Raw genomic sequence first — 25,550 nt, 5'->3', positions numbered from 1 at the left:
CGGGTCGAAAGCCCAGTTTAAAGCATTTTCATATTTGGGGATGTCCAGCTAAAGCGAGACCTTATAAGCCTCATGAAAAGAAATTGGACTCTAAAACAGTTAGCAGCTACTTTATTGGCTATGCAGAGCGATCAAGGGGTTTTAAATTTTATGATCCTGCTATTAGGTCAATTTTTGAGACAGGAACTGCAACATTTTTTGAGAATGTTGAGTTTGGGGGGAGAAATCAGGCTAGAAATATTGTCTTTGAGGAGGAAGAGGGATCTACTATTGCTTTTGATAATGTACAGGTTTCACTACCTATCATTGATCAAGAAGTAAATTTGGATCCTCAACCAACAGACAATATTGTTCAACCCTTAATTGCAAATGAGGACATTGCTCCTGAAGAACAAACTCAACAACCTCAAGAAAATATGCCATTAAGGAGATCCACGAGAGAGAGGAGAAATGCAATTTCGGACGATTATATCGTATATCTCCAGGAACATGAGGTACAAAGTGGAATGATGGAAGATGATCCAATCAACTTCCAGCAAGCCATGAAAAGTTCCAACTCTCAGAAATGGATTGAAGCCATGAATGAAGAGTACAAATCTATGCAAGACAATAAAGTTTGGGAACTTGTCCCATTACCAGTTGGTACGAAGCCCATTGGTTGTAAATGGATATTTAAAACCAAGCGGGATTCAAATGGTAATGTAGAAAGGTATAAAGCATGTCTTGTAGCTAAAGGCTTTACTCAAAAGAAGGAATTGACTTCAAAGAGACCTTCTCTCCAGTTTCTACGAAGGACTCTTTCAGGATAATCATGGCACTAGTTGCACATTATGATCTTGAGTTACATCAAATGGATGTTAAAACAACGTTTCTCAATGGTGACATTGATGAACAATTTATATGGTACAACCAGAAAATTTTGTGTCCGAAGACTCAAAGAATATGGTTTGTAAATTAACTAAATCCATTTATGGGCTCAAGCAAGCTTCTCGTCAGTGGTACTTCAAGTTTCATCAAATTATTGTCTCATATGGTTTTGAGGCAAATCTTATGGATGAATGTGTGTATCACAAATTCAGTGGGAGTAAGTATATTTTCCTGGTTTTATATGTCGATGACATATTGCTAGCCACAAATGATATTAGCATATTGCACGACACCAAGAGATTTTTATCAAAACATTTTGAGATGAAAGATCTTGGTGATGCCTCATTTGTCTTAGGAATCCAGATACACCGAGATCGTTCTAGGGGTATTTTAGGATTGTCACAAAGGACCTATATTGATAAAGTCCTCCAAAGGTATGGCATGCAAATAGCAAACCAGGTGATACCCCTGTAGCTAAAGGAGACAAATTCAGTCTTAATCAATGCCCTAAAATAGTTTAGAAAGTCAAGAAATGCATAAGATTCCTTACGCTTCGGCTGTGGGGAGTCTAATGTATGCTCAGGTATGTACACGTCCAGATATTGCGTACATTGTTGGCATGTTAGGCAGATATCTAAGTAACCCTGGAATGGATCATTGGAGAGCAGCCAAGAGGGTTATGAGATATTTACAGAGAACAAAAGAGTACATGCTTACATATAGGAGATTGGATCAGTTGGAGTTCATTGGGTATTCTGACTCCGACTTTGCTGGATGCCAAGACAGCAGAAGATCCACATCAGGCTATATTTATCTGTTGGCTGGTGGAGCAATTTCATGGAGGTCTGCCAAACAGACACTCGTAACATCATCCACCATGGAAGCAGAGTTTGTAGCATGTTATGAGGCATCCAATCAAGGAATATGGCTACGAAATTTTGTCACTGGGCTGCGTGTTCTGGATGGTATTGAAAGACCACTGAAGATATTTTGTGACAATAAATTAGCAGTTTTAAAATCAAAATACATTGATATCAAGTTCCTAGTTGTAAAAGAAAAAGTACAGAGTGGACAGATATCCATAGAGCATATTGGAACAAACTCCATGATAGCGGATCCGCTTACAAAGGGATTACCACCCAAGGTTTTTCATGAGCACACTGCTCATATGGGTGTCGTCTCATTTGAGGATATCCAAATTTAGTGGGAGTTTATATTATTCATTGTATATTGCTCTATGTTATGTTTAGACTTTATCTATAAATTTGGATTGTGTTCTGCAGAAATAAAGTATTCATTTTATTGCACTCTATTAAATTATGCTAAAGATTTGATCTCAATAAAGTTAAGTAGGACCAGTTGGAAATAGGCATGAACAGATCACATTGCATGTAATTTCCATGCTATGCACTCATGAATGATCTATGTCATTTAGCTGTGTAGATATATGTGACCATTGATTGGTCTAGTAACGATTGATGTAACAAAGACCACCTTGATCCTATGTCAGTATAGTTAATGGACGAGATTGTTCGGATATACCCTAAGGACATGATAGCAAATTTTGAGCTGGTTAAGCACATTTATTTGATTACATATGCATGTGGCCCAGTGGGAGATTGTTAGATTAATTTTTGTAATTAATCTATAATTTGGGCCACACATGTAAATAATTAAAATGTGTGTGCTATCATTTAATTAAGCCTAAATATAGTGATCTAATTAATAATTGATTAATTGGCTTAAGGGTATAATTGTCATGAGATTATTGGTGTAGATACATTAATAATTATTATTTCTATGAGGGGCAGAAATATAATTGTGATAAAATTAAAACTGCCCTAGTAGTTTATAAATAGGGTTATGGTCCCCATTCTACCACTACGCATTCCAATTTCGGAAAATCTTCTCAGAGAGAAATTGACACAGAATCTAGTGGCCAGAATTGGAAGACCATCTCAAGGGTTTTCTTCCTATAAGGTTTCTCCTTCAATGGATTCAGGTATGTTTCCGCTATTATTTTTCTACTCATTTTTAATTAGGAGATTCCAGTATATATGAAATTAGGGTATTCATCTTGGTTGAGTTATAACAAGAAATATTCCAGTATATATGAAATTAGGGTATTCACCTTGGTTGAGTTATAACAAGAAATATTCCAGTATATATGAAATTAGGGTATTCACCTTGGTTGAGTTTTCTGAACAGAAACCATTTGAGGAGTTTTGGGGAGAGAGAGTTATAGGCCGTTAGAGGATGGAAGGGTATTATAGAGGAGCTAAGGAGGAGAATAGAAGGTTTTTCTTTTTTATGGGATTCACGGGCTTGGGTGGGAACTGAGAAAATGTGTGAAATAGAAAGAGTGAACCAGCAGAGAGAGGATTTTAACTTCAGTGAGGTCCATTCCAAAGAGTGTGAGAGATGAGAAAGAGACGTTTCGAGCTAAGCAGAGGATCTTGTCAGGTATGATTTCAGCATGCTTTACATTTCCCATTTCGGATTGTTCTATTCCGCTTCCTACTGATTTTAGGTTCATCTTGGTGCTTGAATGTGGACATTTGATATTATGCATATTTTTGAAATCTAAGACTGATTTTCATGCATTTTTGTTTATTTTAGTCTGGCTCCTTTTGCTCCGTTTGTAAATAACTTGTCCATTCCTCTATTCATGAACAACTTGAATATGGATCCATCACTAAATCTAATTTTTGAAAATCATGCTCTTGCTTCCTTTTGATTCCACCTCTATCCAACCTATTGATATTTATGAAATGGAGCTAGATTTAATCGTGTTATTTCCGTTTGTATACGCTCTGTTTCTACTTTTACTTTCTCCTCTATTTGTGGTATATTTAGAGTGTTGGGTATCAAGTTTGGGCTGGCTGTCTTGATCAGAATGCTTTTGAGAGAGCTCAGGTGAAGAAGATGATGATCATTGGTGTCGGATTGATTCAATAGATTCAACTATGAAAGAAGTCTAGCTGTTGAGGGTGTCTTCCAAGCTCATGATTGATTCTGTTGGTAACATTAATTAGCGTGAAGAGTACCCCTGGTGCTTCCGGAGAACAGTGCTTGAATGTAAGGCTGTAGTTGCATAGTATGGGGAAACAATCATGGATTTACTTTTATCAGAGGCATCACCACAGAAGATTTGCTCACAAATTGGGTTGTGCACCTTTAATGGGACTTGAGGTGTTGGCATAGGCATTGAGAGTGTTGCGGATGAGAAAAATGGTGGCAAGTTATCTGGTATACATGATGTTGGATGCTCCGCTTGTGAGATGGTAGTTGTTTGGATGCAAAGCCAACTTCGATAGAATCAGACACACAAACGTATATTGGAGTATGTGAATGAGCTTTATGAACAACTACCGAGCTTAATAGGAGAATCAACTATGGATTGTTTACAACTTTCTTCCATGCCTAATGTTTCCTTTACTATTGGTGGTAAAGTTTTTTATCTCTCAGCAAATGAGTACATGCTGAAGGTAGGTGGCAGTTAACATGGAAATGGTTCTAAAGAGAAAGTCAAGATGGAAAGAAGGAAGGAGGTTTTAAAAGAATTTATTTGAACCTGGACAACATCCCTTGATCTCGACGCAGATCTTTAGTTTCTATTCCAGGTGGTGAGGTCCCTATTGACGGTGAGATGACCTCCACTACTACTTCTGTCACGACCCAAATTCCGGGCGACCCAAAATTTGACCCGTGACCCCAGGTCAAAGGTTTGACCCTAAGGGTTTCTCCTATTCCACGTTGGCAGTCAACCAAAACACTCTGGATTTTTTTTTAAATTTTTTTTATTATACATCCCACTAGAATTCTCATAAACTACAATATCTCAAAACTACTCAAAACAACAAGGTTAAATAAATATTCATTATAGTCCAAAAATAAAAGTTCACAATTAATAACTTAATCAAAATAAAGCTTTATAACAAATCCATAAGTCATAATTACTAAAACAAATCCCAAAATCCGGAAAAAAAACACAATAACAGAAAATGCCACGCTCCACTAGGCCGCTCCAGGAGCACCCTAAAGTCCTCCTTGTCCCACCTGTGGATCCTCAGGAGTGATATTTACATCTAAAAAGGTGTAAAAAGGAAGGGGTGAGCATTTTCACATTGCTCAGTAGGATGCCTAACACCCAAGGGGTTAAGGGGATTACTAAACTCCAAAGAATACGAAAAGAACACTTCAACACAACAGGAACAATTCAATAGTATCAATCAAACCACATAGTTTAATATATAATATTATAGACAATTTCACAACATTCAACAATTAAATGAATGCATATGAATGTGTGACACACAGTCATATAATACACTATTGTTTTCGGGCTTTCACCGAAGAATACACGTCCGTACCCAAATACACTCCCCATTCGGAGTCTTCCCGGGGTAACTTTTGGGTCTTTCACCCTAGGGATCTCTCTCCCTTCTTAATTCGCCTCACACGGGCTTTCACTTTTCATCACTATTTCATTTTTTTTCCCATTTCATACACTTTTCACAATTTTCATAATTTTTTTTTTTCACATAACCATTATGCAAATGAATGCCACATCTCCAAAGTTCCTCAATAATTTCAACAATCTCAACATTCCCCAATAACACAATAAAATAATTTCTCACATTAAAATTTATGATAATATCCCAAATAAATATTCAAAAATTTGCACTAAACTTGAAATTATACCACACTTACGGAATTTTTCAACCATTATAATAATTTCTAATATTCGAAATTAACTAACTTTCCACCATAAAAATTCCAAAAATATTCTAACTAATGCCCAAAAATTCACAAATCACTATTTTTGAAATGAAACCCTAGTTTCGGAATTTTTCAACCCTTCTAATAATTTTTAAAATTCGAAATTAACTAACTTTCCACCGTAAAAATTCCAAAAATATTCTAACCAATGCCCAAAAATTCACAAATCACTATGTTTGAAATTTAACCCTAATTTTGGAATTTTTCAACCCTTTCTAATAATTTTTTAACAATTCAAAACAATTAATTATCAATCAAAATCAATTTCTCGCAATTACAAAAATTCCAAACAGATTTCAAATAATCCAGAAAAATTCATACAACACCCATATTTCTTACTTAACTCATAATGACAATATTTACAATTTTTTTCAAAGGAAAAACACATTAAATTTAAGTTTTAGGGTTAGGGTCCCCTACCATATATCTAAGAATTCAGCTGTTAAAAATACAATTGGCAACTGTAGGATTGTTCCTCTCGTCGAGTAGAGCACCCCCTCAAAATTTGAGCCGAAACGGAGGTCGTTTGACCACCCAAACGGCCGGTCAAAGCTCTGGCGAGGTGAAATTTTCCACAGTGCCGCCGCCCCCCTTTCTCCCACGATCTGCTACTGTTTCCCTTCTTTTTTACCAAGCCCATTTCTTTTCCTTTTAATCCACTTACCAAACAGCCCACTCAAGCCCAGCCCAAGTTCAAAAAAACCCAATAACTAACTCCCATTTTTCTTTTAAAACCCTATTTCATCCAAGCCCAAATTAATTCCTTTTCATTTTTTTTTCTTTTCTCTTTATTTTCTTTTGGTTATTTTCTATTTCCAATTTCATTTCATTTTTTTTATAAAACACACAATTTAATATTTTCTCAATTTTATTAATAAGGAATTTAATTTAATTAATTAATATATATATTTTTTCATTAATTCTAATTAATTTTAATTAATTAACTTTTCATTTTCGTTTTCGTTTTTCTTTTCCGAAAATTCTCAATTACTAAAATCCTAAGAAATTTCCACCCTAAGGCTGACATGGCATAAAATTTTCAACTCGCCTAATTGACCAACACAATACACCGAATTTCACCAATCCAAAACTAACACGTATTCGTTAGGCACTTTTTTTTTTTTTTACTTTTCAACCATCATTCAAAATAAGACTTTTCAAAATAGAAATGCTAACGTGGCATAAAATACCCGGTCATTACATTCTACTCCCCTAAAAGAAATTTCGTCCCGAAATTTAAACGAGATTACCTTAAAAATCGCAGAAAAGTTCAGGATAGTGTCGTCTCATTTCTTCTTTAGGTTCCCAAGTGGCTTCTTCTATCCCATGGTGTTGCCTCCACACTTTGACTGCAGGAACCACCTTGTTTCTGAACCTATGTTCTCCAACCTCCAGAATTCGTAAAGGTTCCTCCACATAAGAAGTATCTTCACTAATTTGAACATCTTGCAAGTCCATTACCCAAGTTGGATCTGGAGTACACTTTCTTAGCATCGATACATGGAAAACATCAAGCACAAGGGAAAACTGTTGAGGCAAAATTAACTTGTATGCCATTGGCCCAACTCTTTTCTCAATCTGAAATGGTCCCACAAATCTAGGGGTAAACTTCCTTTTTTTTTCCAAATCGAAATATGCCTCTTCGAGGGGACACTTTTACAAACACCCAATCCCCTTCCTCAAACTCCAAGGGCCTTCTCATTTGGTATGCATAGCTTTTCTTTCTATCTTGGGCAGTCTTAATCTTTTCCTTGATGAGTTGTATCTTTTCTATAGTCTCTTGAACAATCTTAGGTCCCAACAAACGTCTCTCACCTACCTCTATCCAACACAAGGGTGATCTACAAGGTCTCCCATAGAGTGCTTCATAAGGTGCCATGCCAATACTAGATTGGTAACTGTTGTTATAAGCAAACTCTGCCAAAGGTAAGTAATCTGCCCAATTTTCTCTAAAATCTAAAACACAAGCCCTTAACATGTCTTCTAAGATCTGGATCACTATTTCTGATTGATCATCCGTCTGAGGGTGAAAGGCGGTGCTAAACTTCAATTGGGTGCCCAAAGCCCTTTGTAAACTCTGCCAAAACTGAGAAGTAAACTTAGGGTCCCTTTCAGACACTATAGATAAAGGTATCCCATGCAATCTCACAACCTCCTGTTTATACAACTTAGCCAAAGAGTTCATGGGATCAGTAGTTTTCATGGCTAGAAAATGAGCTGACTTAGTAAGACGGTCCACAATCACCCAAACTCCATTTTTCTTGCTTCTAGTTCTTGACAACCCTATCACAAAGTCTATAGTGATATGATCCCACTTCCACTCAGGTATAGGTAAAGGTTGCAACAACCCCGCGGGCCTCTGGTGTTCAGCCTTCACTTGCTGACAAATCTGACAATTGGCTACAAACTGAGCAATATCTCTCTTCATCCCATGCCACAAAAACTGTCTCTTTAAGTCTTGATACATCTTGGTATTCTTAGGGTGGATGGTATACTTCGCCCTTTGAACATCTGCAAGAAGTTCATTTCTCAACTCCACATCTTTTGGCACACACAATCTCCCTTTAAACCTCACACTCCCATCCTCATACATAGACCAATTTTCATCTACCTCGCCTACTAACAACTGGGCTTTAACCTTTTCTAAAATCTCATCATGAACTTGGGCCTCCACTATTCTTTGGATAAACATTGGTCTAGCCGATATGTTGTACAAGCATGGACCATGTCCTTCTCGACTAAGACATAACTCAAAATCCTCAATAACTGCATACATCTCAAACTCTCTCAACCCCAAGCTAGACAACTGGCCATAGCTCTTCCTACTCAAGGCATCTGCTACAACATTCGCCTTCCTAGGATGGTAATGAAGGGCAAAATCATAATCTTCCAATGTCTCCATCCATCTCCTCTGCCTAGAGTTCAGATCCTTTTGAGTGAAAATGTATTTCAAACTCTTGTAATTAGAGTACACCTCAAACTTCTCTCCATACAAATAGTGTCTCCAAGTCTTTAGGGCAAACACCACTGCTGCAAGCTCCAAATCATGTGTTGGATAATTCCGCTCATGCTGCTTTAATTGTCTTGAGGCATAAGCTACCACCTTGCCTTGCTGCATTAGCACACACCCTAACCCCACTGTAGAAGCATCACAATAAATCGTAAACAACTCTCCACTAATAGGAGCAGTTAACACTAGAGCAGTGGTCAATTTCCGCTTCAACTCCTGGAAAGCATTCTCACACTCCTCATTCCATTCAAACTTCACCCCTTTTCTAGTCAACCGAGTCATTGGTGTTGCAATCCTAGAGAAGTCTCCCACAAACCTCCTATAATATCCAGCCAACCCCAAGAAACTTCTAATCTCAAATACATTAGTAGGCCTTTGCCACTCCTGTACAGCTTCCACCTTGGAATGGTCTATTGCTATTCCTGCCTTAGAAACCACATGGCCTAAGAAATTCACTTCAGTAAGCCAAAACTCACTTTTGTCCAACTTCCCATACAACTAATGTCTTCTTAAAGTTTTAAGAGTGGTCACCAAACGCTGTTTATGCTCCTCCAAACTCCTGGAGTAAATCAAAATGTCATCCACAAACACAATCACAAACTGATCCAAGTAAGCACGGAATACTCTGTTCATTAAATCCATGAAAGTAGCGGGGGCATTAGTTAACCCAAAAGGCATGACTAGAAATTCATAATGCCCATATCTCATTGTAAAAGCGGTTTTAGGAACATCTTCTTCCCTAACTCTCAATTGATGATACCCAGTTCTCAAGTCAATCTTACTAAAATACTTTGCACCCTTCAACTGATCAAACAAGTCATCTATTCTTGGAAGATGATACTTGTTCTTCAGAGTAACTCTATTCAACTTCCTATAGTCAATACACAACCTTAGTGTGTCATCCTTCTTTTTCACAAACAACACTAGGGCTCCCCATGGCGATGTACTCGGACGAATAAAACCCTTACCCAACAATTCATCCAACTGAGTTTTCAATTCCTTCAACTCAAGAGGGGCCATCCTATAAGGGGATACTGAAATAGGATCAGTTCCTGGGTATACTTCAATAGAGAAATCAAATTCTCTATGAGGTGGTAAACCTGGCAACTCATCTGGGAATACATCCTAAAACTTTCTCACCATTGGAATTTCTGTAATGCCTTTTTGGGCTTTCTCCTTACCACGAAGGCAAGCTAGAAAATTTATTGATCCTTTCCTCAACACATACTGATAGCACGGATCAGACTGTGAAAAAGGTAAGCTAACACATTTCCCTCCAACAAAGCAAACCTCAAAACCATCTAGCAGACAAAATATTATCCTACGGCGATGACAATCAATAAACACTCTATACATTGTCAACCAATCCATTCCCAAGATAACATCATACCCAGTCACATCTAAAATCCTCAAATCGACATTAAGTGCTCTATCTGCCAAGGTAATAACGCACCCTTTGCATATTCTATCAACTTTAGAGTTCGTACCCATAGGGGATTCAATAAGTAACAAATTCTCTACCCTTTACGATTTCAACCCCAATGCATTAGCACAAGATGCAGAAATGAAAGAATGAGTTGCACCAGTATCAAACAAAACACGCACCCAAGTACTATATATCAAAATCATACCTTCCACCAAAAGGGCGTTCTCCTTTGGTTCGGTTGGGGTCAAGGCAAAAACTCTCCCAGTTGTCTGTCTTCCCCTACCTCTAGCATTCGACTCCTGAGAAGAACGGGTCTGACTACTCGTGGTAGCTGTCCTGGTTCCCTACGCTGCTAAGGGTAATTGTGGCATTTGGTAGTAAGGCAACTGAAACTGAGGGGGTTGGAAAGGCACTACTGATTGTTGTTGAGAACTTCCCTGAGACTGAGGTCGAGCTTGCTGTGCATCCCGTAATGGGCAAGCCCTCCATAAGTGGTCTCCTGCTCCACAACCATAACATACTCTATTAGCAGCCGCCCTTTGAGCACTCTGCCCACCTCCTACATAGAACGAGGGATGCCTCTCAGACTGCTGAGTCCTTTGCCTCTGCTGCGGTCCTTGGGAACTTTCTTCCATTCTTTGTTTCCCTTTTCTGTCCCCCATTTGCTCTCGAATTTGGTTGGTTTCGTCAATGTCCTACTCCACCAACAAAGCCCTCTTAACCAACTCAGAATAGTCCCTTATTGATAATGGGACTAATCTATTCCTAATAACAGGCCTCAACCCCTGTTGGAACCTTCTAACATTTTCTCCTTCCTCCCCAATCATCCCCAAAGCGAATCTAGACAACTCCGAAAAGTGTGACTCATACCCTAACACCGACATGGTTCCCTGGATGAGGTGCTCAAACTCCATCCTCTTGACGTGCTTAGCCACCTCTCCAAAATACTTGCCTAGAAAGATCCCCTCAAATTTCCCAGGTCATAACCTCAGTGTCATACACTCTTCTCATCGATTCCCACCAGAAATCAGCTTTATCCACAAGCATGTATGCTGCTAGACTTACCCTTCTTTCCTCAGGTATGTCCAACCCCACCAGAATTCTTCTCATCCTCCTCAACCAATGCTCAGCTGCTTCTGCACTAGGCTTTCCATTAAAAGATGGAGGTTGCATCACCATGAATCTCTTCATCGCTTCCATTTGGCTCAAAACTGGCCTCTCAGTGCGGTTCCTCCTATGTGAGTGGTCTGAATCCTCATGGCCTTGGGTACCTCCTGATCTCCTAGAGTTCTAACCTCTCATCGACTGAACAGTCTCTCTCAACTCTCTTCTTACTTCTCGGAGTAGTTCTTCTCTTATTGACTCCAACTCCTCATTTCTCTCAGATCCTCCTCTTTTGGTCTTTCCCGCCATTTCAAATTTAACAATCCCTAATTCAACCACATTACCAAGGTGAGCAAAATAATTTCACATGTACCCATTTAACAACTTCAAAAACTATCAAAACTTTCACTTTCCTATAATCACAATACATAATTCAACATAATTAACATCATCATGTTCTTATTATCATCTACAAGAACCATCACAGGGCTTTTCAAACATCAAGAATCAACAATTAACTAATTTATTTAATAATAAACTCATTAACTAACACCTATAGAAAATCATAACATTACAATACACACAACACCCACAAACATTGATCCCAAGTATTATTGCAACCTTGGCTCTGATACCACGCTATCACGACCCAAATTCCGGGTGACCCAAAATTTGACTCGTGACCCCAGGTCAAAGGTTTGACCCTAAGGGTTCCTCCTATTCCACGTTGGCAATCAACCAAAACACTATGGATTTTTTTTTTTTTTTTTATATTATACATCCCACTAGAATTCTCATAAACTACAATATCCCAAAACTACTCAAAACAACAAGGTTAAATAAATATTCATTATAGTCCAAAAATAAAAGTTCACAATTAACAACTTAATCAAAATAAAGCTTCATAACAAATCCATAAGTCATAATTACTAAAACAAATCCCAAAATCCGAAAAAAAAAAACACAATAACAGAAAATGCCACGCTCCACTAGGTCGCTCCAGGAGCATCTTGAAGTCCTCCTTGCCCTACCTGTGGATCCTCAGGAGTGATATCTGCATCTAAAAAGGTGTAAAAAGGAAGGGGTAAGCATTTCCACATTGCTCAGTAGGATGCCTAACACCCAAGGGGTTAAGGGGATTACTAAGCTCCAAAGAATACAAAAAGAACACTTCAACACAACAGGAACAATTCAATAGTATCAATCAAACCACATAGTTTAATATATAATATTGTACACAATTTCACAACATTCAACAATTAAATGAATGCACATGAATGTGTGACACACAGTCATACAATGCACTATTGTTTTCGGGTTTTCACCAAAGGATACGCGTCCGCACCCAAATACACTCCCCATTCGGAGTCTTCCCGGGGTAACTTTTGGGTCTTTCACCCTAGGGATCTCTCTCCCTTCTTAATTCGCCTCACACGGGCTTTCACTTTTCATCACTATTTCATTTTTTTTCCATTTCATACACTTTTCACAATTTTCATAATTTTTTTTTTTTTCACATAACCATGATGCAAATGAATGCTACAATTCCAAAGTTCCTCAATAATTTCAACAATCTCAACATTCCCCAATAACACAATAAAATAATTTCCCACATTAAAATTTATGATAATATCCCAAATAAATATTCAAAAATTTGCACATCAATAAACTTGAAATTTTACCACACTTACGGAATTTTTCAACCATTATAATAATTTCTAATATTCGAAATTAACTAACTTTCCACCATAAAAATTCCAAAAATATTCTAACTAATGCCTAAAAATTCACAAATCACTATTTTTGAAATGAAACCCTAGTTTTGGAATTTTTCAACCCTTTTAATAATTTTTAAAATTCAAAATTAACTAACTTTCCACCATAAAAATTCCAAAAATATTCTAACCAATGCCCAAAAATTCACAAATCACTATGTTTGAAATTTAACCCTAATTTTGGAATTTTTCAACCCTTTCTAATAATTTTTTAACAATTCAAAACAATTAATTATCAATCAAAATCAATTTCTCGCAATTACAAAAATTCCAAACAGATTCCAAATAATCTAGAAAAATTCATACAACACCCATATTTCTTATTTAACTCATAATGACAATATTTACAATTTTTTTTAAAGGAAAAACACATTAAATTTAAGTTTTAGGGTTAGGGTCCCCTACCACAGATCTAAGAATTCAGCCGTTAAAAATAAAATTGGCAACCGTAGGATTGTTCCTCTCATCAAGTAGAGCACCCCCTCAAAATATGAGCCGAAACGGAGGTCGTTTGACCACCCAAACGGCCGGTCAAAGCTCCGGCGAGGTGAAATTTTCCACAGTGCCGCCGCCCCCCTTTCTCCCACGATCTGCTACTGTTTCCCTTCTTTTTTACCAAGCCCATTTCTTTTCCTTTTAATCCACTTACCAAACAGCCCACTCAAGCCCAGCCCAAGTTCAAAAAAACCCAATAACTAACTCCCATTTTTCTTTTAAAACCCTATTTCATCCAAGCCCAAATTAATTCCTTTTCATTTTTTTTTTCTCTTTATTTTCATTTGGTTATTTTCTATTTCCAATTTCATTTCATTTTTTTTTTTTTATAAAACACACAATTTAATATTTTCTCAATTTTATTAATAAGGAATTTAATTTAATTAATTAATATGTGTATATATATATATATATATATAGATATATATTTTCATTAATTCTAATTAATTTTAATTAATTAACTTTTCATTTTGTTTTCATTTTTCTTTTTCGGAAATTCTCAATTACTAAAATCTTAAGAAATTTCCACCCTAAAGCTGACATGGCATAAAATTTTCAACTCGCCTAATTAACTAACACAATAAACCGAATTTCACCAATCCAAAACTAACACGTGTTCTTCAGGCACTTTTCTTTTTGACTTTTCAACCATCATTCAAAATAAGACTTTTCAAAATAGAAATGCTAACGTGGCATAAAATACCCGGTCATTACAGCTTCGTAAGTCAACCTGCTCTTTATTCCAAGGAACTTATTGATCAGAATCCAGTTGGACCAGCTATGGTTCATCCTTTTGAGACAAGGGTCCGGGAGAAAAGAAAATTCAGGTCTGTTCAGGATATGGCAAACCTACAGGAAGTCGAATCTTTGACTATTCATAGAGCCTTCAGGTTTAGAGGTCATAGGGCCTCAGTTCCTGAAATTAAGGATACAGTTCATGCTGCTCATGAACATGCAACGACAATGCCATTATTCTCTCATCTATCTACGGTTCATTGTCCCCTTCCAATTTTCTTGCCTTTCATGTGAAATTTAATAAATTTCTCTACTAGCTAATAAGGGAATATGTGGAAAGGTGGTGTGTGCCATTACATGAGGTAGCCTACATTTTTTATTTTTTGTAGCAAAGCCTCAAAGATAGTAAAAGATGATGACAAAGGTAGAGTTTTTGAGACTCGAAAATGAGCAGCTAAAGGAAGCCTTGAAGCTATTTAGGAAGACACAAGAACTCGAAAATCCACTAGAAGTTGATGAGTTTGTAGGTTTTTTGAAGATGCAACATGTGATGCCGACATTGATACAATCATTGGGAACTTAAAGATGAACAGAGGAAGAGTCCAGGTGAAAGCAAAACATACGGATAGTTGCATCTTCAAAGGAACTAAACTGAGTGGCCTAGATAAGTACCAAGATCTTGAATATGGTTGTTCCGAAGGTGGAATTATTTTGGAGAAGTTTCAGCAGCATACTAGAGCTCTGCCCATCAACCCAAAAATACTTAAAGCGAGTTGAGGTTGGAAAAGGGCTGCTCATATTTGAAACAGTTTTGCCTCCGTTAATGCTCATTTTTATCGAGCAATGGTTTAATCTCTCTAACCAAAGATTTAACTTCCTTGAGAGTTTATAACTCGAGAAGTGCCACCCTATTATCCATTATGGAGTTTCCAGCAAGTTGTAGGGATAGGTTGAAATCCTTTGTTGTAGTGAATTGTTTTGGGAAAGGAACCATCCATTTAGACTGGTAAACCATAAGAAAGAGTTCTTGATGTTCAATAGAATGGTTCAAAGCTTTGGACGTGCATCTACAAGTTGTATATACGGGCTTTTGTGATGAGTGTAAGAGGAAATTGGTCTTGGCATGGCTTTTCCAAGAAATCCCATGACAACACATATCTTGTTTTAATGCTTAGAATTGGACCAATTTTTAGCAGGTCAAAAAAGAACTTCCCTCTATTGACTGAGTGCTAGAAACTTCCAGTGGAAATCATTGAAGAAATTATGGGAACCCCAAAAAAGCTACCATTCTGTTGAATTTTTTTTTTTTTTTAAATCTAAAAAGCATCTTCTTTTGCTCAATCCACCAAAGAATCATCAACGGGAAATATTGAATATGAATATTGGCAGAATTCTGTAGGTAAGGAGCTCCAAGGCAAAATCTGGTTGTGGGACCCACTCCATTCCTACATGGTTATGCATAGCCGCCATTGGGATTGCATGCCCACGTCATCCTCTTATTTTTTCATTTTTTTTATGTTAAAAATAGATTTCCAAACTCAAGTTTTCAAATAATTTTAAAAACTCTAGTTTTCAAATAATTTTTAAAATTGTAGTTTCCTAATAATTTCAATACTTCAATTTTTCATCCTTAGAATTTTTTAGGTCCTAAAAACCTCATTTTTAATAAAATTTGTTGCCATATTCTCTTCGACAAGCATTTTTCATTTTTCACATCTTCCTTGATTTTTAAATGTTTTAAAATAAGCGCGAATAAATTTCATAATTTCAAATAATGGAATTGATTTGCGTAAAAATAATTCGGGCTTTGGTGGGGCCCAACATATGTGATTTTCTCATTGATTGATTGATTGCTATGCTTGATTGACTTGCCCCCCATTCTATGACATGCATACGATTATCTTGCGTTCGTTTACTAACCTTTGTTTTCTATGAAGTAATCAGCTTACTACTCAGGTACACACCTTGCTTTGTTCATTTGATTATTTCTAGATTGGTGCTCTCTTTTTTATCCATGTTTAATCTATCAATTGCCACACTTGCTTTAATTTATTTAGTAGAGGTTTAATTCTTAGGCTTAGAAGGGTACTACGGTCTATCATCTTACCTTCCCAATAAGTAACCTAACCCCCGAGTCCAAATTTGGTTTTTCACGTACCATATTTTCCAAATAAGGAGTCACACTTAGGGTTTTATTTCTTATTTTGTTTTCCATTTAAAAATAAAATAAAAATAAGTGATGACTCAAGTCATTTTCTAAAAAAAATAATCTTTTTCAAATAAAAAGCGAGTTCGCCATCAAGTGGAAATACATGCGAGAAATACAGGGTCCATAAAATGGCGTCTCCACTAGGGATCACTAGAGGGTCAAGCTTGAACTTAGGTTAAGGAAAATGTGGCATTTGATTTGGTCGATCAGTGGGTACCCACCTCTCTTTGTGCTTTTGTTTGCTTGACTATTGATTACACATTGAGAGCTCTTGATATCATTATCCTTGATGCATGCTTGGCTATTGTATTCGTTTAAGGCATGGACATACTGATTATATTGATTGATCCTCTTGTTTATCCTCACATATTGATTTTCCTTGCTTTATGATTACTCTGCTCACCTTGACATGTACATTCTTGTTGTTACTTATCTCGTTCATCTTGACATAATTGATTCTTTTGGTTGTATATTAGCATGATTATCATGGAGCATGCTCTCCTTGCTAGATATTCATCTTGATTATCATATTTCTTGCTTAGCTTGTGTGTAGATTTGGATGATATACATGTGCTTTGCATGACTGTTTGTTGCATGACTTCTCTTTCTGTGTGATTACATGAGTTGCTTGTCTATGTGGGACACACACCTATCCCCTTATCTCCAAGTCCCTAGTCTCGAACGATCTTGCTTTCCTTGATCTCGTATTTGATATGAGACTTGTTGCTTTGTTTGCTCTTCGACCGAGCTAGTGATTAGGAGTAGGGTCTAGTGATGGGCTATATCTATGTTTGGGAGCATTTTGGAGGTGGTCGACATATTGATGCTGATTGGAGTCCGAACTTTGAAGACTTGTATAGCCCAGAGCTAGATTTCAGGATATTTGTATGGCCAGTGTGTTTTCTTTTAGTTTCATAGGATTTTCGAATGTACCCACACCACTCACTATGCACCTTAGATTGTCGATGAGTAACCAGAGTTATAAGATACACCATCTACTAGGAGAGCCTTCACCATAAGAGCCCCCCTGGGATGCAAGGTAGTGCATGTGTGGAAGTGATGACCACCTTGCATGGAAGTGCCTCGTCTCTTCGGAGGCATGCAGAGGGTTGCGTACCGCTGGAGGGTATGATCGCTTCTGCTAGGGACCCTTGAAAGCATGTCATTTTCTTTTTAGAGCCATCTTGACCTTATAGGATGAGCTTAGATCATTTGATTAGGATTCCTTCCTCACACTTGGGTGCATCTGAGAGCCTTCAAAGCTGCCTTAGTCACTACTTGGATCCAATGTTTTGTTTTTTTGGTTTCTAGTTGAGAGCGCTCAGAGATCGGTATGAGTTTGGGTATTGGTTGGATCACCTCTTGCCTTGTTGCATTAGATTCTTTCTCCCACTTGATGAGTTTAACATGTTTTCTCCTTAGGGCTTTTGTCTTCTTTTCTTAGCTTGGTACATTTTTTCACTTTGTTGTCACTTGATGCTTTGGGATATGTTCGTTGATCTTGATCATCTTTTTACACTGTACACCTATCATAGACCCAGTACCTCATTCTTTATTTGATCATTGATTCGATTTTTGACTCGATGCTCATATTTTTATTACAAAAAGGTGAAAGGCATGTTTCCACATTTACACTTTTCTCGAGAGTTGCCTTGATCACCTTATCATTTTTTCTCTTTATGAAGCTCGAGTTGAATGTTGAGTTAATGATATGTTGTTATCAATGGAGTATCGATCTTGTGATGGTATGTTTCTCACACCTCTTTCATCTTGGATAATTGATAGGAATTCTCTAGTCACATTTGTAGCCATCTTGCAGTGGACACCTTTATGACTCCAGATTTCTCATCATACATCCAAATTTCGAATTGCCACATCAGGACTATGTGCTTACATGTTGTACAGTTATCTTTTAGGATTTTATTTTGTGTCATTCATCCATTTTGTTTGCATTGTAGGGAGTCGGTTTAAGAGTTGGTTGAGTCTGGAGTCACATTCTTGGAGAGATTTGGAAGTCGATTGATCAGAGCAGATTCACATAAGAGTTCAGATAGTTTAGTTGAGATGTCAGACGAGCTAGCTTCTACACTTGCTTCTATTTAGGAGTTCATGGTAGGAGTCAGTAGACGCTTGGATCAGATAGAGAGTTCTTGCCAGGATCCTCATCCAGTTGCCATGGTCACTACTGAGACAGTTCCTCATGCATTTCAGACAACACAGACTCTTCCACCTGGGGCTTCACTTGGTATTCCATTCCATCTGGCAAATCATTATGAGACCATTCCACCACCCACTATCACAGTGCCACCTCCCATTGTTACCACTACTGATGATACTAGATTGGCCGAGTAGGAGGCCAAGGTTGAGAGACTTGAGTCCAAGATGAGACATATCAGATTGTAGGATGAAGGTTTGACTTGGGATGATAGGGATGGCATACGAGCAGCTAGCTTGCTCGCCAAGTTTCGCATGCCAAACATTGAGCATTACAGTGGGATTGGTTGTCCTAAGATCCATTTGAGACTATACAACACAATCATGAGAGCACATGGGATAGATGATGTGCAGTTGGTGGCCTTCTTCCCCATGTCACTTAGTGGGGCAGTTCAGAGATGGTTTGCCTCAGTTGATCATTCGAGACTCCGCACTTGGGATGGTGTGGCTCATGAGTTCCTGACTCAGTTTGCTTTCAGTGTCGACATTGATGTATCTAGATGAGAGTTAGAGGCCACTAGACAGAGGCCAGACAAGTCTATTTCTTCCTTTGTCAATCATTGGAGGGCAAAGGTGGCTTGTATGATAGACCGACCTAAGGAGCATAATCAAATTGATATGGTTCTACTGAACCTACAACCGAGGTTTGCTAGACACCTTGTGGGCATTCCATTTTAGGATCTTAAGAGTCTAGTTCATGCAACTTTCAGTGTTGAGGAGGCCATCGCTTGAGGATTATGGACAAATACTACTCTTTCCCCTGACAGTAAGGGAAAGAAGCCACTTGGAACATCTAGTAGATCTAGAGAGGTTGACACTACTAACTATCAGCATCAGAGGCTTGCACATCACTCACCTTACATGTCTCCTACAGTTAGAGCTCATTTATCTCATCCACAGTATCAGTATTAGTCGGTTTATATTCAATAGCCTTACATTGATCAAACTAGCATGCAACCACAACCGCCACATCTGAGAGCCACTACTCCCCTGCCGCCTAGACCATATGCACATAGGCCCGCGAGACAATTCACTCCATTGGGCATGACTTTGACTAGAGCTTTTGAGAAGCTCAGAGACACTGGCTTGATTGTTCTTTTGGTGCCATGCCCCTTGCCACATCCTATTCCTTCTCATTTCCACTTACAAGAGCATTGTTTATATCATCAGATTCAGGGGTATGATACTGAGCGTTGTGCGATGCTTCATCATGCAATACATGACTTGATTGATTTAGGATTGGTCAACTTGTTTGGGCTAAGTGTGACCACCAATCCCCTACCTATGCATTCTACACATGCAACTCTCCCTCCTCTTAGCCTTCAGTAGATTGATTTGGATGTTGATGATATTGATGGTCATATGATATTTTGGGATATTCCAGGTTCAGGACTTGGTTCAGTCAACATGGGTACATCACTTTGCAACAGTTTAGATCAGAGCACTTTTCATTTTGATTATGGTTGTCATCAGATTCGTTTTCGCTTTGTTGAGTCTAGTTTTTAGTTCATCAAAGTTATTATTATTATTTTTTTGTTGAGTCCAATTTGGTTCAGAGTCATTATTTATAGTTTATGTTGAGACTCCAGTCGTTTATAGTCCTTTATCACTTCACAAATGATGTACTCATTGGTTCATTTAGTGATATGATCTTTTTATCCTGAGTATGTGTTCTTCTCTTTCTCATGAGTATGCTTTACATATCTTGTGTTGATGTGTGTTATGCTTTCGATATGAGACATCTTTTCACTTATACATCATGATCACTCTAGCCAAACCTATCAGGGAGGATGTTGAGCCTATTGACCTAGGATTAGGATATCGATCTAGGGAGTTTGAGACTTTGACTCGTTTCACTTTTTGATCAGAGTAGTGCCATAGCCATATCCATACCCTGACTTTTTTGACTTGATGACCTACCCACTTTGAGCCTAACATGACACCATCCTTTGATACCACTATACGACTTTACCATCCTTGTTCGTCTTAACACACTATAGTACCATTGCATATTCCTTCCATCATTTTCTTCGATATGACCAGGTAGGGTCCGAGATGGTTAGACTTGAGGTGAGCTTTGCATGATGAAAGATGGATTATGATGAGAGAGTGGTTTGACTGCTTGATGATGTTGTTGAGACAGATGGGTCGTCATGGAACATCCAGATCTGAGCCATTGCACATGAGTCAGGGGTTTTGGTATGATCAAAGAGACTGATTTTATGAGACAATGGTGAGTGGCTTATGATGATAGAGTGACGTGATTGTCAGAGGACATTGATGATTATCACAGAACATCAATGGGAGCTTTCACAAGATTTTAGAGAGGTTGATATGACTATGTTAGATGGATGTCAGTCTTTAGTATTGACCATGTGAAATCTTAAAAGCACGATATTCAAGGTAGTGGTCAAAGAATGGGTGGCCATCATTTCATGAACCCATTTACCCTATCATCCTTACATATGGAGTTACTCGTTGCTAGCCCATTGAACCTCACATGAGCACCATAGCCTTTTCTCTGATCACCTCATTTACCTATGACACCGGGTTGGGGACCCTATAGTACTAGCATGCTCTGATTAGATACCTCATGAGTTCTAGACTTGACAGATATTCAGACCTCATCTCCCACTTTTCATTGTGATATTTTCCACTTTGACATCATCTCATCAATTTTTCTGGCATCACATATCACCACTTGTGATATTCGTTCTCTATCTTTGCTTCCATTATTGCTTACTCGACATTATCCTTGTTTCACCTTGAGTGGTGGTTTTTCACATGTCACTGCATGGAGGATTGTTACATTCTTTCCCCTGGTTTACCCCATGGGCAGTGGTTCAGAGATCTCAATTTAAGAAGTTGTCTTGTTAGTGAGGATTCATGTTACATCTGTATGTGGGGAGAGTTTACTCATGTGATTGTATTTTCATGAGAGGTCATTCATTATTGATCAGAGTATGTGCAAAAAAAAAAAAAAAAACTAAGAGATAAAAGATAGTGCATTCTTCATTGTATCATTCTTGATTGAGCACATGTATGGATGTGCTAGTTTGCTTCATTGATTTTATGTGTTAGATAGAGTTCATATGGGAGCTTATTTCTAAGATTCTATCTTGGTACATATTTTGGGTGAGAGTATGAGTCTCCCATTCGATTCTTGTGAGAAAAATGAGTGACTGATTACTACTCAAAAAGTGCTATTTGATAGTTTATAATTAATCCTTTTAAACACTTTTGAGTAGTAGTTAGTGCCTTTTAACCCAATTAGCATGTTAAGGCCCCTTTCAATCAATTCTAATCAAAATGTGTAAGTTTTGGTGTTTTTGTTAGTATTTTGATCACCAAAGCATTATGAGATTGAGGAGATTTTTATGGAATCCTTGGAAAGCAATGGGAAGCTTAGAGGCATGAAGAACCAAAGCTTTGAAGTCCTTTGCCATAAGCAAATCCGGAATGCAAGGAGAAAAGCAAAGAGGAAAAAACAGAGTGAAGAAAACAGAGGAAGCATTCTTGATGACAGTCACTGCAGCCACTTTTGGAGCACTTCCTGAAGTCCAAATTATGCATACAATATGTCATTTGAAAGCTTAGGAAGTCAACAATCCAATGCTTCAAACCGTGTGCAATTTGGAGCTGAAATGAGGAAGTTACAGCCTTTGGAAGACAACTGCTCCAAGCTGAAGGAAGGCTTCAGAAAAGTGCTGCGGAATCAGCACTTTTGTTGCGAGATATTTCGCAACACTTTTGCACAGTGCTATGGATTTCCCCTGAAGCTTCACGCCGCGATGGAAGCCAAACTCCACAAGATGGAAGTCAATTTCGTGAAGGTGTTGAAGCAGCTGGTTGCTATGAAGAAATTTCGCAGCTCCTCTTGAGTACCTGCGAAATTTCGCAGACCTCATCTTTCACCTGCGAAGTGGTCCTTAGTGCTTCCTGATATTTGTAACCGACTCTTGGAGATATTTTTCATTAGATTTTTGTTGCTTAAATGCCTAAATTCTCCTTGTAAGTCACCAATGATAGATTTCCTTAGCTTTTAAGTTAGGAATTTAGCAAAATACCTTGGGATAGCTGTACTTGGGATTTTTGGTATAAAAGAGAGCCCGAGGAGCCTGTTCTGAGAGGTGTTAGAGTTTTGTTTCCAAGGAGATCCTTTGTACAGTTTTGGGAAGGAAGTAAAATACAGAGCACTTGCTCTGTTTTTCCTATTTATTCTTGTCTTCTCTTTCATTTTCATTTTCTTGCTAGCCAAACATTCTCTGAGATGTTTTCTCAGAGGATGAGAGGCTAGACTCTTTGTCTCTTGGAGCTAAGGTAACCGGGTAAGTTTCCACATGCATAAATTGGAAGTTTTGTTGTTTTAGTTGTTAATGAAGAGAAAGTGTGACCCGTTAATGGTTTTTATCTTTTTAGTTAACTTAAAACACCTTGGAGTCACCTGGGCCAACACTTGGTAAGGCAAGTGATCTCTAACCATGGAGATGCACTAGTTTACCCCTTGCGAGCCTCTGGTAGGTGACTTGAAGGTAGGATTTTCTAGAATAGCCAACACTTGGTAAGCTTTTGGACTCTTAGGAGGCATCCATTAGTTACCTCTTGCGAGCTTGTGAAGGGAAATCCAAGGTTAAAGATCACCTTGAATGGCAAATGCTAAGTGAGAGGTATGAGCCATTGCAAGGTGCATCAGTGAGAGGGATTTAGTGTTTGAACCCATTAATGGGAAGCATCTGTACAACACCGGTTGGAGAAGGAACTATATGTTAATTCTCTAATGCGAGGAAAAGAAACAAGTGACCGGAACTCTCTTTTTTTGTATGAGGAATCTGAGCCTAGTGATCTGAAACTCCAAGAAACACTTTTCTAAGTAAAATCAGTTACTATTTTTGGTTAGCTTAAAACCAATCTTTGTTCAAACGTCTTTATGTTTTCTTTTAAAGCTAACCTTGAAATGAAAATGCACCAATTTATCTTTGAATTAATATCATTTGTGAAGTGAAAACCCATCCCAGTGAACGATCCTAGAGCCACTATGCTATAGTAGCTTTGTCTTTGCTACCCTAGTATATGGTGTAATAGGTTATAAATTTTGTTGATTAATCCCTCAATCAAGGAGTACCAGCTGGACACGAATCAGCTGAGACACCAATTAGGCATGAATCAGTGACATTTCTTCAAGATTTCTAGATTTTTTCCATATTCGTCATTACATCCATTTTTATATGACTTATCTCTATGCTTTGATGCAGGTTGACCATCACTCACTTTTCTATCTCTTTGTCTTCTTCTATCTTTATTTTATTCCTCCATTTCACTCTATCTCATTTGATTTCTTTCTTTTTTCATCATGCTTGATGTTTGATTTGGGTTCAACATCCACACTTTATTCTTGTTTATTTGATATGTCATTCATTTATTATCACTTTTCGTGTGGGGATCCTTAGGTCCACGACTCATGATGTTTTCTACGCATTGCATCTCATGCATGAAGGGTATGGGGATTGTAGGGATCTTTGAGCCTAGTGTCCTTTTGTTTCTTTCATTCTATTACCTTAGCCTACGTTACGTCCCGTGTCTTAAGACCACCCTAAGACCATGACTTCACACATTGTGTATCACAACTCACACATGGGCAATACTTGAGATTGGTTGGAGATTATTTCTTAGAGCATAATGGATGAGGCGCTATGATATGATTTACACTGGGGCATACCCCTCTTATCAGTGATGGATTTTTGGAGGTGATGTGATCTACACTAGGGCATACCCCGCTCATCAATGACAGTTTCTTTTGGGATGATGCCTTGCACTAGGGCATAGTTAGTTCGCTTCTTCACTTGGATTGTGATGGATTGGGAGTTGTGGGATGACCCTACACTGGGGCATTTTCAAAGAGCACTTTTATTGGAGATATAATCACTCTACTTGATATTTTGCATTGTGACACACTCTACTCATCGATGATTGATTTTTGAGATGACAATTTATTTTGAGACAAGGTTACTTCAAAGATTGTGTATGGTAGACACAACCACTCTATTTTTTTTCTTTTTTTCTTTTGTGGAGCACAAGGTGATTAAGGTCTATTGAGATTATATTGGTATTTTCATTTTCAACATTGAGATGTGAGATTGGCCTTATTATGATGACACATACTGAGAAATAGCCCTCTCATTGGCGATGGACTTTGATTTATCTTGTAGCATAATCATTTCAAATGGTTTATACTGGGCCATAGCCACTTCATTCACACTCATAGAGCACGTGGATTTTGATTCGTATGTATTATGTTGAGATGTTTCCATTTTTGGCACCAGGAGTAGAGATTGATCGATTTGTTGACGTACACTAGGCATGATCTTTCTCAGCAGTTGTTGACTCGGATACACTACTTTATATTGGGACATAGCCAGGATGGAGAGTATTTTTCATTGGAGCATAGCCACCCTATTGGATCCTTTACACTGAGGCACATCAATCTTTTGGAGGGAGCTTAGATTGATTCTTTACATTGGAGCATCTGACGGGTGATATAGAGATCATTGGATTGTTTCATGCTGTCCTCATTGCATACTGGGGAATAGCCACCTAGTTGGATGTTTTGACATCGAGACTTGACTTTTTGTTTATGATTGTTGCTTTCGATAGATTATTGAGCTATTGATACCTTGGGTTTAGTCTTCTCGATATAATTGGATGATCTTGGATACCTGTTGATTACTACTCAAAAAGTGCTCTTTTATAGCTTCTTATAAACTCTTTTAAACACTTTTGAGTAGTATTTATTACCTTTTAACTCAATTAGCACATTAAGGACCCTTGCAAGTGTTACTAATCAGTTTTTGGCAAGTTTTGATGTTTTTGATAGCTTTTTTATCATTAAAACAAGCCAAGAATGAGGGAGAACTTGGCCTAGTATATGGCAAAGCA

The 25,550-nt window shown here is 37.9% G+C and overlaps 1 protein-coding gene across 1 annotated transcript; it reads left to right on the top strand.

Moving 5' to 3' along the window:
- The first annotated feature begins 1,399 nt into the window (after positions 1–1,399).
- On the top strand, positions 1,400–4,184 carry LOC117910681 (secreted RxLR effector protein 161-like). Its single transcript, XM_034824795.1, has 2 exons — positions 1,400–1,832; positions 4,072–4,184. The coding sequence occupies exons 1-2, from the start codon at positions 1,400–1,402 to the stop codon at positions 4,182–4,184; spliced, it is 546 nt and encodes a 181-aa protein (XP_034680686.1).
- Positions 4,185–25,550: the final 21,366 nt, after the last annotated feature.

Source organism: Vitis riparia, unplaced genomic scaffold, assembly GCF_004353265.1.
Source record: "Vitis riparia cultivar Riparia Gloire de Montpellier isolate 1030 unplaced genomic scaffold, EGFV_Vit.rip_1.0 scaffold814_pilon_pilon, whole genome shotgun sequence".
NCBI lineage: Eukaryota > Viridiplantae > Streptophyta > Magnoliopsida > Vitales > Vitaceae > Vitis > Vitis riparia.
This window is presented reverse-complemented; position numbering and strand designations above follow the sequence as displayed.

Excerpts from the sequence above, each read along its gene's own strand:
- LOC117910681 (XM_034824795.1), top strand. The coding sequence starts at position 1,400 with ATGCATAAGATTCCTTACGCTTCGGCTGTGGGGAGTCTAATGTATGCT. Across the intron at positions 1,833-4,071 it reads TGGGCTGCGTGTTCTGGATG|GCATTGAGAGTGTTGCGGAT; the intron begins GTATTGAAAGAC and ends GTGTTGGCATAG.